The 11,948-nt window shown below is 65.6% G+C and overlaps 1 protein-coding gene across 1 annotated transcript; it reads left to right on the top strand.

The window, feature by feature from the left end:
• Positions 1-533: 533 nt before the first annotated feature.
• Positions 534-11,336, top strand: GPR179 (G protein-coupled receptor 179). Its single transcript, XM_050330803.1, has 12 exons — positions 534-1,375; positions 2,186-2,294; positions 3,139-3,241; positions 3,641-3,843; positions 4,010-4,063; positions 4,409-4,518; positions 4,591-4,829; positions 4,954-5,092; positions 5,280-5,385; positions 5,907-6,053; positions 6,340-9,186; positions 9,352-11,336. The coding sequence occupies exons 1-12, from the start codon at positions 534-536 to the stop codon at positions 11,170-11,172; spliced, it is 6,720 nt and encodes a 2,239-aa protein (XP_050186760.1). The 3' UTR covers positions 11,173-11,336.
• The last annotated feature ends 612 nt before the right edge of the window (positions 11,337-11,948 follow it).

Below are 11,948 nucleotides of genomic sequence, written 5' to 3'. Positions count from 1 at the left end.
ACCCCTGCAGCCCCACAGGGACATCCCGCGTGGGTGACACCCCCTCGTTCCCATCCCATGGCCGGGGGGGTTGTGTGCGAGCTCTGTGGGATTGGCTCCCCGGACCATCTGGGGACCCCGCGGTCGCCCTGCTCCCCCCGGCTGCCGAGGGGCCGCGGGATACCGGCAGGAAAATTCCCCTTCCCGTTGCCATGGCTTCCCATCAGGATGCTCTTGCATCACGGCCAGCCCGAGGGCCGGGGTGCGGGGGTCCCCCCGGGGGCTCGGCGCAGGGTCCCCCCGGGGCGAGGGGCTCCGGGCAGCGCTGCGGCCCGAGCGGGAGCGGGGGGGCGGGCGGGGGGGGCTCAGGGCAGCGCCAGCCGCTGAACACGGTTTGGAGCCGGTGACGTCTGCTCCGGCATCGCCGAGGGAGGAGAACGGGCGGCAGAGCGCGGGGCCGGCTCCGGGCAGCGCGGGGGTCCCTGCCGGCCATGCGCCCCCCGGGCCGGCCGGGGGGGCCGCCGGGGGACGGGGGGCTCCGCTGAGCCCCAGCCATGGGGCCGCGCCGCTGGCCGCTGCTCTGGGGCGTCCACGCGGTGCTGCTCCACGTCACGGTGCTCACGGCGGGGCAGCGCCCGCAGGAGAGACCCCCGCGGCCGGCAGGGTGGTCGCCGGGCGCCTCGTCCTCGTGGGCGCCCACGCTGGAGCCGGGAGCGCCGGGGGACGCCGAGGGCTCGGCGGCAGCGCTGGCGTTCCTGCGGACGGGCGATGCCCAGCGCCTGGCCCGGGCCAACTGCAGCGGGGGGGTCGCGGCGGGACCCCCCGGCCCGGGGCCCCCCCCGGCCCTGCGAGCCGCCCTCCGGGCCGCCCCCGAGGCGCTGGCACACACCGCCAACTTCCTCAACATGCTCTTCCAGACCAACGACATCCGCGAGGCCAGCGTGGCCGAGGACGTGGAGTGGTACCAGGCGCTGGTCCGCAGCCTGGCCGAGGGGCACCCGTGGGTGCGCCGGGCGGTGCTGGCCCTCGACGCGCACCCGCTGGCCCCCAAGCCCCGGCTGATGCTCCAGGCCACCAAGGGGGACGGGCAGATCCTGCTGCAGGACGTGTCGGCCTCCGCCCCCAGCCTGGGCAACCTCAGCTGGGACAACGAGTGGTTCAACACCCTCAAGTCCCAGCGGACCCCCCAGCTCCGCAAGCGTGTGCTCAGCAACGACCTGCGCAGCATGGAGACCCCCAAGTGGCAGCGGGGGGACAGCTACGTGGGGGACCCGGGCCACGTGAGGTGGTCGCCGCCATTCCTGGAGTGCCGGGACGGCAGATTCCTGCCCGCCTGGGCGGTCACGCTCTCCTCCGCCTTCTACGGGCTCAAGCCGGACCTCAGCCCCGAGTTCAAGTAAGTGGAGCCCGGAGAGGCTGGAGGGGGAGGTTGTTAAGAGGGCTGGGGGGTGTCCCGTGTGTGTGTTGGAGGGGGGGGAAGCTGGAGGTGTCACCCCGGGGTGTGCCAGCACCCTGCCTGTGTCCCTCGGGGTGTGTGTGAGCACTGCACGTGTGTGCTTGCACATCCCCGGGCACGGAGGTGACCTCTGCCCTCCCTCGGTTCCCCCCTGTGATGCCCACCTTGCACTGCCACCCCCAGACCCCCCTGTCACGGCCGTGCTGGGGGTGGGTGAGCCAGGCTGGGACCCCTCCTGGGAAGTGGGGGTGTCCCCGGGCTGGGGGGGTCCCTGCTTCACCCCAGCACCCACTGTGTGAGGAGCCACGGAGGGAGGTGATGGGGAGAGGAGGGAGAGCAGCTGGGATTAGTCCCAGAGAAGGGACATAGCCCCATTTCCAAGGGGGAAGCCGTGTCCTCTTGGGAGAACCCAGGGAAGAGGGTTAATCCCACAGGGACCCACCCCAATAGCCTCTATTTCCCAACCGGTTGCATTAAAGCCCCTTCTGAGAGGCAGAATTCACACGCAGGAGCTGCTGCCCCTGCTCCAGCTCCAGCTCCAGCCTCTCCAGACACGGCTCGAGGGGGAACATCCCTGTCTGGGGGTCTGGGGACATCGCTGACACCTCACTGCCCCCCCCCTCAATCCCTGCACCAGCCCCAGCCCCGCTGTGCCCATCCCAGAGACAGCGGTGGGGCACAGCCACGCTGGGTGGGGGGCACAGGGTGGGCCCACACAACCCCCGGGGCTGAGCCCACCCCTCTGCACAGGGGTGTGGTGCGGGTGGACGTGGAGCTGCGGGACGTGGCCATCGACCAGTGCGCCAGCGGGCCGGGCTGGTTCTCGGACACACATCACTGTGACCTCAACAGCACCCAGGTACCCCCCGCCCCATCCCCGCACCCCTGGGCAGCGCTGGGGCATCCCCACACCCAACCACCCCCGGGCTGCCCCGCGTCCCTCCCTCCGGGCTGAGCTTTATCCTCTCCCGGCCGATCCATCTGCTTCGTTCAGCTGCTCTCACACCGCGGCGAGGGGTTTATTGTGCAAATCTTCCCTCCCCACCGCCAGCCGCGGCGGGTGACCCGGCTGCTGCCTGCCCGGGCACGGCGGGCACGGGGGCTGCCAGCCCGTGGGCACATCCCCCCAGCTCCCCCATCCCCTCTGCCGGCTGAGCCGGTGATGCCCGAGCATTTCAGGGCTCCCCCAGCCAGGGCAAACCCCACGTCCCCCCAGCCTTGGAGTCCCAACCCCAGCGGCCAAAAACTGTCCCCACGTGGGAAAGGCGTCAGCAGCCGCTGTTTCCTGCCAGCGGTGCCCTCCGGAGGGCCGGGCTCAGTGCTGGGCATCCCTCCAGCAAACAACAATGCCCAGCAGGGCCGCCAGTGCAGCCCGTTCGGGGCGGGATGCGCCGGGGGGGGGATTAGGGAGCAGTGCCTGGCCTGGCACTGCCGTCACGGCTGGGCAGGATTAGGGCGCTCGGCTGCATTAGGTGTCCATTTAGGTTTTAGGGAGGGATTTGGGGCCAAGCTCTGGCTTTTAATTCTGAAATGTTTAACCACTGATTCCTCCTGAGCGTGGGGGAGGATGGTGTGGGGTCAGGTAGCCGTGAGCTGGGAGCTGATGGAGCCCCTGGGGTGGGGGGCAATGCGGGGATGGGGGGAGCACACGGGGTGGAGGACAAACCCCTGCCCTCCTGAGTGTCTCAGCCTGTCTCCTTCAGTGTGTCCCCCAGGAGAGCCGTGGCTTCGTCCTCGGGAGGTACCTGTGCCAGTGCAAGCCGGGCTTTTACGGGGCTGGTGGAGTGGCCAGCGGTGCCTGGGCAGGTGGGTGCCGTGCCCGGCCCTGGGGACCCCGTTTCACCCAGTTTTACCCACGGATACAGCAGTGGGATCCAGGGCTGGGGGGCTTTGGGAAGCCAGAACGTGTGCCCTGGCACGGGAAGTGCCACCAAGCCCTGGGGATGCGGTGATTCCACCTGCATGAGGGGATTCCCCCTGGGTGCAGTGATCCCCCTGGGTGCAGTGATCCCACCCTGGGTGCAGTGATCCCCCTGGGTGCAGTGATCCCACCCTGGGTGCAGTGATCCCCCTGGGTGCAGTGATCCCCCTGGATGCAGTGATCCCCCCTGGGTGCAGTGATTCCCCCTGGGTGCAGTGATTCCCCCTGGATGCAGTGATCCCCCTGGGTGCAGTGATCCCACCCTGCCCTCTCTCTGTCCCCAGGGTCGGACGGGGGGTCCCGCCTGGCGTGCTGGCCCTGCCGCCCGGGCTGTGCCACCTGCGAGGATGACAGGCCGTGCCTGATCCAGGAGGACCCGGTGCTGCGGGCGGCCGTGCTGTCGTGCCAGACCTGCTGCATGCTGGCCATCTTCCTCAGCATGCTCATCTCCTACCACTTCAGGCGGAGCAAGGCAAGGTGTCCCCAAGTCCTCCCCCTCGGCTGTCACCCCCTGCCCCGCTCCCCTCCCAGCCCAGACCCTGCGGTCCCGGGGAGGGGGGATCCTCCTGCCCTGGCTCCATCCCCTCTGGACACCAGCCGAGGCTCCGGCTGCACCCTCACACCTCTGTCCCTGCAGAGGATCCGGGCGTCAGGGAATTATCCTGCTGGAGACCATCCTCTTTGGATCCCTCCTCCTCTACTTCCCCGTGAGTATCCAGCTGTTCTCTGGAGCTGGAAACCTCTGGGATGGAGTTCACAGGATGGAACTGCCCCAAGCAGGGCACGGGCACGGCTCCACCTAATTGTTAATTTTGCTGGCATGGTCCCTGGGGGCTGCGGTATGAACCTTCTCAGAAAACCAAATCCCTTTTCTCCTGCTGGCTGCGGGAATTAATCCCTGCCCAAATCCCCTCTCCCTCCCTCACGAGCTGAGGTGGAGACTGCAGGGTCAAGGGGAGGGGGGGGCTGGATTGAAAGCAGGTGATTTCCGAGGCTCTGGAGGCGAGATCCATCCCGAGCCCATCCCTGATCCCGGTCTCCCGCCGCTCCAGGTGTTCATCCTGTACTTCAAGCCGAGCATCTTCCGCTGCATCGTCCTGCGCTGGGTGCGGATGCTCGGCTTCGCCACCGTCTACGGCACCATCACCCTCAAGCTGTACAGGTACCCAGGGCGGGGGCTCGGGACGCCCCCAGCAGGGAGGGCAGGGGGCTCACCCCTGTGCCCCCCCCCCAGGGTGCTGAAGGTGTTCCTGTCCCGCTCGGCCCAGCGGGCGCCCTACGTGTCGAGCGGGCGGGTGCTGAAGATGCTGGCGCCCATCCTGCTCCTGGTGCTGTGGTTCCTGGCGGCCTGGACCATCGGGATGCTGGAGAACGTCAACAGGAACATCCCGCTGGTGATCCGCACCCAGACCACCCACGGGCTCCACTTCTACATCTGCGGCCACGACTGCTGGGACTACATGATGGTCATCGGTGAGACCACCCCCAGAGGGATCCTGGTGGGGCGGCAGCACCCATGGGTGCCCCCCAGAACACGCTGAGGGCAGCAGGGTGCCAGGGCCAGGTGCTCAGCGTCACTCCCTGCTCTGCCCCACAGCCGAGATGCTGTTCCTGCTGTGGGGCAGCTTCCTGTGCTACGCCACCCGTGCCGTGCCCTCCGCCTTCCACGAGCCCCGCTACATGGGCATCGCCCTCCACAACGAGCTCATGATCTCTGCTGCCTTCCACGTGGTCAGGTAGGGCACGGGGCCGGGAGGGGCTGGGAATGGCAATTCCCATCCCTGGAGATGCTCAGGAACCGCCCCCAGCTGGGGTGGGAACTGTGGATCCCTGGGCGGGGGAAGCTGTGGGGTCTGGGGGTGAAGAGAAGGGGCTGTGGGTGCCTTGGTGGGATCTGGTGCTGCCCTTCTCGCCCCTTTCCAGGTTCCTCATCATCCCTTCCCTGCATCCTGACTGGACTCTGCTCCTCTTCTTTGCTCACACCCACGGCACCATCACCATGACCCTGGCCCTGCTCTTCATCCCCAAGGTACTGTGTCCTGGGAAGGGAACGGAACTGGGAAGGGGCTGGAGCAGCAGGAGCAGCTGAGGGAGCTGGGGGCGCTCAGCCTGGAGAAAAGGAGGCTCAGGGGGACCTTCTGGCTCTGCAACTCCCTGACAGGAGTGGGGAGCCGGCAGGGGGTCGGGCTCTGCTCCCAGGGAACAGGGACAGGACAAGAGGAAATGGCCTCAAGTGGCACCACGGGGAGGTTTGGCTCGGATTTAGGGGGGAAATTTCTTAATAGAAAGGGTAATAAAGCCTTGGAATGGGCTGCCCAGGAAGGTGGTGAAATCACCATCCCTGGAAGCGCTCAAAACCCCATGGATGTGGCACTGGGGGACACGGTTTAGCCGTGACGTGGGTTAACGGTTGGACTCGATTTTAGAGGGCTTTTCCAACCTCAGTAACTCCGTGACTCCAGTGCTCAGCCCGGGGACTCTGGGGGCTGGGGCTGGGGTCCCCTGGCACCGCAGGGACCCCTCAGTGAGTGCCCTCTCCTGCCCCTCCAGTTCCTGCACACGGGCTCTCCGCTGCGGGAGGAGATCACGGCCGAGGTGTACGAGGACGAGCTGGACATGCGGCGCTCGGGCTCCTGCATGAACAGCAGCATCGCGTCCGCCTGGAGCGAGCACAGTCTCGACCCCGATGACATTCGGGTGGGTGGCACACTCAGGACCTTCTTTTGACGCTGGTTGCACAGAGTAAGAGGTGCCTTTCGCAATCTTTTCCTGATGCAAAGCAGAGGGGAGGGCGGGGAGAAAGGGGGTGCAGGGGGACCCTCCCCGGGTGGGCAAACCCTCTGTGTGACCTGGGCTGGAGGGGTCGGACAGCGCGGGGGGAGGGGGAGTTTGGGGGTGGCCTGGGCGGTTTTGGGGGGTTCTTTTCCAGCCCCCCGCTTTACGTGCCCTCCTCTCTCCCCTCTCTCTGCCGCGCCCGGCGCAGGAGGAGCTGAAGAAGCTCTACCGGCAGCTGGAGGTGCACAAGACGTGGGGAATGGCGGCCAACAACCCCCACCTGCCCAGGAAGCGCAGCTCCCGCCGCAGCCTCGCCCGCTCCATCCTGCGCCGCGGGGCCGACCTGGCCGAGGCCTCGTCCCGCCGGAGCAGCGCCGGGGACCGGGGCAGCACCCTGGGCCGCCGTGGCTCCTCCGCCAGGACCAGGGCGCGGGACGAGGGGTCCCGGCGCCGCCCCTCCGCCCTGCGCCAGTCCCGCAGCTCCGAGGGGCCCCCCCGAGGGCCGCCCACCCCCAGCACCCTCCCCGCCGAGGAGCCCTCGCCGGCGACGGAGGTGACCCTGGAGCAATCCGACAGCGACTCGCTGGACGCCGCCCCGCTGGTGTGCAAGTCGGCCAGCGCCCAGAACCTGTCGGGGCACTGGCAGAGGCTCCCGGCCCGGGCGCCCCCCCTGCAGAAGTCGCACAGCGTTGTCACCGGGGCGCGGGAGGAGGCCCTGCTGGCCGCCAGCAGGGCCGCCCGGGAGGGGTGGCACAGCAGCAGGCACCTCTCAGCCCCGGCCTCGCGGCACCCCCCAGGCCACGCGCCCCCCAGGGACACCGGGAGGGCCAAAGTGCCCGCCAAGAGCTGCTCCCAGGGGGACGCGTCCCCCCCGGGCGATGCCAAGGTGCAGAAACGCGTCACCTACGCGCCCGTCAAGAGCGTCAGCATCGACGGCGCCCGCCCGCCCAGGAAGGTGCGGGTGGCCGTGAGGAAAACGCCCCCCGCGCCCCCCGTCCGCTACGAGAGCCTGGGGAGGCGCTCGGGGCCAGCTGGGGACCCCCTGGAGCCGGCGGAGCCACCACGGGACCCCCCGGCACCGGCGGGGGAGCCGGGACACGCGTCATCCCCCATGGGTCTGCTGACCCCACCCCCCTTCTCAGCACAGGTCTGTCCCTGGGAGATGATCCAGGACGAGATCCTGAGCAGGAAACAAAAATCCGCCGAGGCAGCAGACTCGGGGACCCCCGGTGACACCGAGCCCACCGACCCCGAGCCCAGGCCGCGCCCTGCGAGGACCTTCCGGACTCTGGGCCTCGCCATCAAAGCCCTGAACCGCTCCAGGGGCAAGGGCAGCCTCAGGGGGAAGAGGGAGAGCGAGGGGAGCTTCAGGAAGAGGGGGAGCAGCAGGAGGGAGAAGCCCATCCTGGCAGGGGCCTTGGCCGTGTCCCTGCCTGCCCCAAGCGCCGAGGGGGGCAGGCAGAGGCCCCAGCCCCTCACCCGTGGGCACACGGTCCCCTGCCAGCACAACAACAACGCTGCCACCCCCGGGGAAGCCACGGGCTGGGGGGACAGCGGGACAGGAGGACACTGGGACAGTCTGGCTCCAGGGACAGCAGGTGGGGACGAAGTGGCCGAGCAGCCCAGTGGGAAAACAGAGGTGGAGCCCCAGGAAGGGGATGGGGCTCCTGGGGTGGATTCAGGAAAGGATGTTCCTGCAGTGGATCCAGGGAAGGATGCTCCTGCAGTCACACTGGAGGAAGGAACAGCCAAAGGGCTCCAGGGGACCAGCAGGCCCATCCAGCCCCAGGACCACACCCAGGAGAAGGAGCAGCCACCTGCAAAGCCCACCCCAAGCAGCCCCCAGCCCTCCACCACCAGCGTGCAGAGAGAGGCCAGGGAGAAGCCGGGGGCTGAGGTTTTTCCCCCGGGATCCCTTGGAATCCCAGCAGGAAGGGCAGCCCTGCTGCGCCAAGAGGCCGTTGCTTCGCGGGAGGACTGGGCTGGCACTGGGGAACCTCCCCCCAGAGCTGCTCCCGGGAGCTCCGGGACTCCAGAAGTGCCCTGGAGGAGCTCCCGGGTCTCGGTGTGTCCCTGGGAGGCAGTGGGAGCTGACGGGGGTGCTGAAGTTTGCCCTTGGGAAAGGGGAACAGCCTCGTCCAACGCAGCTAAGTCAGGTGATGGTGACATCTCCCAAGGGAAAAGTGGGATTTCCCCACAGGCAGCAGCCCCAGGGGGAGTGGGAGAGGCAGCTCTGGCTGCAGGCAAAGGGAGAGGGCAGCAGGGATCCCCCAAATCTGGAGAAGGTGAGGAGCAGCCTGGGATGGGGCTCCCAGCTGTGCCCAAACCCTCATCCCAGCAAGCTGGGTCCGTGGACAGCAAAAAGGCCACCATCTGTCCGTGGGAAGTGGAGGATGAGCCACATCCTAAAACAGAAATCTGCCCCTGGGAAGAGGCTGCAGCTCCAGCAGGGAAGGAGGCATTGAGGCAGGACACCTCCAAAAGGGAAGGCAAACCAGGATCCAGAGGAGTGGAAGACAGCAAAGCAAAGCTGGCAGAGAGGGGTGGGCGGCAGGCACAGCGCAGGGACACCGGGATCTTCACAGAGCTCCTCAGGAAAAGCCTGGAAAAAGCCGAGTCCAAGAAATCCCGGAGTATGGAGAGCATAAAGGAGGAGATCTGTCCCTGGGAGAGCCTGGACACGGAGCAGACCCCAGCCAAACCCCACCCTGGGAGCACAGAGGCTGCAAAGAAATCCCAGAGCATGGAGAGCCTGGAGGCAGAGATCTGTCCTTGGGAGGATCAGGAGTCCAAATCCAGTGACAGAGCAGAAATCTGTCCTTGGGAAGGGGCTGAACCTCAGCTGGAGAATGAGGCAGCTCCAGGGAAGGACAGAGTCCCACCAAAAGAAGCCTCCAAACCATTGGAGAAGGGAAGCAGAGACCGAGAGTCCATCTGTCCCTGGGAGAGCATGGACATGGAGCAGACCCCGGCCAAACCCCACCCTGGGAGCACAGAACCTGCAAAGAAATCCCAGAGCACAGAGAGCCTGAAGGCAGAGATCTGTCCTTGGGAGGCACAGGAGTCCAAATCCAGTGACAGAGCAGAAATCTGTCCCTGGGAGAGCACGGACATGGAGCAGATTCCATCCAAACCCCGTGCAGGGAGCGCAGAGGCTGCAAAGAAATCCCAGAGCAAGGAAAGCCTGAAGGCAGAGATCTGTCCTTGGGAGGCTCAGGAGCCCAAATCCAGTGACAAAGCAGAAATCTGTCCCTGGGAAGGGGCTGAACCTCCCTGCCAGCAGCCAAAGGCAAAGCAGGTTTCCCAGGAGGGCTCCAGGGGGGACAAGCGCATCACGCGCCAGGCAGCGCTGGCCAGCCTGGACAGACCCCCAGGGAAGGGCAGCAGTGACAGGGAGGCTGTGTGTCCCTGGGAGAGCCTGGGCACACAGGAACCCTCGGGAACATCCAGTGTTGTGGGCACAGGGCTGGCCAAGTCACCTTCAGGGAAATCCCAGAGCACGGAGAGCCTGAAGGCAGAGATCTGTCCTTGGGAGGTCAAATCCAGTGACAGAGCAGAAATCTGTCCCTGGGACGGGGCTGAACCTCAGCTGGAGAGAGGGGCAGCTCCAGGGAAGGGCAGAGTCCCATCAAAAGAAGTGGCCACCTCCAAACCAGTGGAGAAGGGGAGCAGAGACCATGAGTCCATCTGTCCCTGGGAGAGCATGGACATGGAGCAGATCCCGGCCAAACCCCACCCTGGGAGCACAGAGCCTTCAAAGAAATCCCAGAGCACGGAGAGCCTGAAAGCAGAGATCTGTCCTTGGGAGGCCCAGGAGCCCAAATCCAGTGACAAAGCTGAAATCTGTCCCTGGGAGAGCACGGACACAGAGCAGATTCCATCCAAACCCCGTGCAGGGAGCGCAGAGGCTGCAAAGAAATCCCAGAGCAAGGAGAGCCTGAAGGCAGAGATCTGTCCTTGGGAGGATCAGGAGTCCAAATCCAGTGACAGAGCAGAAATCTGTCCCTGGGAGAGCAGAGACACAGAGCACATTCCATCCAAACCCCACCCTGGGAGCACAGCACTGCCCAAATCACCTTCAAAGAAATCCCAGAGCACGGAGAGCCTGAAGGCAGAGATCTGTCCTTGGGAGGCCCAGGAGCCCAAATCCAGTGACAAAGCTGAAATCTGTCCCTGGGAAGGGGCTGAACCTCAGAAGGAGAGAGGGGCAGCTCCAGGGAAGGGCAGAGTCCCACCAAAAGAAGTGGCCACCTCCAAACCAGTGGAGAAGGGAAGCAGAGACCGAGAGTCCATCTGTCCCTGGGAGAGCATGGACATGGAGCAACCTCCTGCCAAATCCCGCCCTGGGAGCACAGAGCCTGCAAAGAAATCCCAGAGCATGGAGAGCCTGAAGGCAGAGATCTATCCTTGGGAGGATCAGGAGTCCAAATCCAGTGACAGAGCAGAAATCTGTCCCTGGGAGAGCATGGACACAGAGGATCCCTCCCTGAAAACTGGGATGGAGAAGGAGCCATCCAAGAAGTCCGACAGCACAGAGAGCAGGAAATCTGAAATCTGCCCCTGGGAAGCAGCAGAGCCCACGGGGTCAGAGAAGGAAAGCTCCAAAGCAGGTGTGCATCCACAGGGAGCTGACAGAACATCCCACCCTGGGATGGGAAAGCCAAAGCCGGTGGCAGGAGCCAGTGTTGGGTCTCCAACAGTCCTGCTGCAAAAATCCAAGGGCAGCTCTGATGGGGAGGCCAAGCACAAGCCCCTGTGCCGCCTCCTGCCCGGCATCCAGCCCCCAGGGGTGGGCAGCAGCTCCAGCCCTGGCACTGGCCTGGCTGAGGTTTGTCCCTGGGAAGCAGAAGAGGCTCCATCAGCCCCTCCCAAGCCCAGCACAGACACGAGGAAAACCTCCCAGGTGTGTCCCTGGGAGGAGGAGAGTGTGGATCCCACCCCGACCCAGCACGGCCAGGGCAGAGCCAGGGGGAGCCCCTGGGATGGAGAGGGGGGTGAGAGGGAAACCCAGCCCCACGTGTGCCCCTGGGACCAGCAGTAGCTCCATCCCCAGATCCCAGTGCAGATGTGGCTTTCAGGGAGGGAAAGGCTGGGGCTGGAGGCTGCTCCCACCCGCAGAGCCCCCATGCTGGGGGTCTGTGCTGTGTAAGGACGTGTAAATGTGAGGGTGTGTAAATACAGTAAATAAAGGGTGTTGTTACAGGGTGTGCACTGAGAGGCTCCTTTGTGAGGGTGGGGAAGAGCTGGGGGATCCCCCAGGAAGGGGCTGTGGAGGGAACCCAGGCATGGAGTGGTTTAGCTGCAGGGGGAGTTGGGGGGCCACACACAGCTCGACTGGAAGGAAAGGCCATGGAAAGGCCACTCTCCCCAAAAAGCCAGATATTTTCCACAAAAAACTACCCTTTTCATTCAGAGCCAGAGCTGGAGAACCTCACAGAATCCCAGAATGGTTTGGGTGGGAAGGGGTCTTGAAGACCATCTCCTTTCACCCCCTGCCATGGGCAGGGACACCTCCCACTATCCCAGGCTGCTCCAAGCCCCATCCAACCTGGCCTTGGACACTTCCAGGGATGGGCAGCCACAGCTTCTCTGGGACATCCATCCCAGCCCCTCCCCACCCTCCCAGGCAAGAATTCCTTCCCACCATCCCACCTAACCCTGTGGTTGTGATGCCATCCCCCCTGTCCTGGCCCTTCTGAACCCTCCCTCTTTCCTGGAGCTCCTTCGGGTCACAATTAGCTCACCCTGCAGTTTCCCTTTTCCAGGCTGGACAATCCCAGCTCTCTCACCCTTGAGCAGGTCTGGGCAGAGGAGTCA

Source organism: Myiozetetes cayanensis, unplaced genomic scaffold (assembly GCF_022539395.1).
Source record: "Myiozetetes cayanensis isolate MyiCay16 unplaced genomic scaffold, myiCay2020 scf44, whole genome shotgun sequence".
Lineage (NCBI taxonomy): Eukaryota > Metazoa > Chordata > Aves > Passeriformes > Tyrannidae > Myiozetetes > Myiozetetes cayanensis.
The sequence above is the reverse complement of the archived record's forward strand: the minus strand, read 5'-3'. Positions and strand labels throughout refer to the sequence as shown.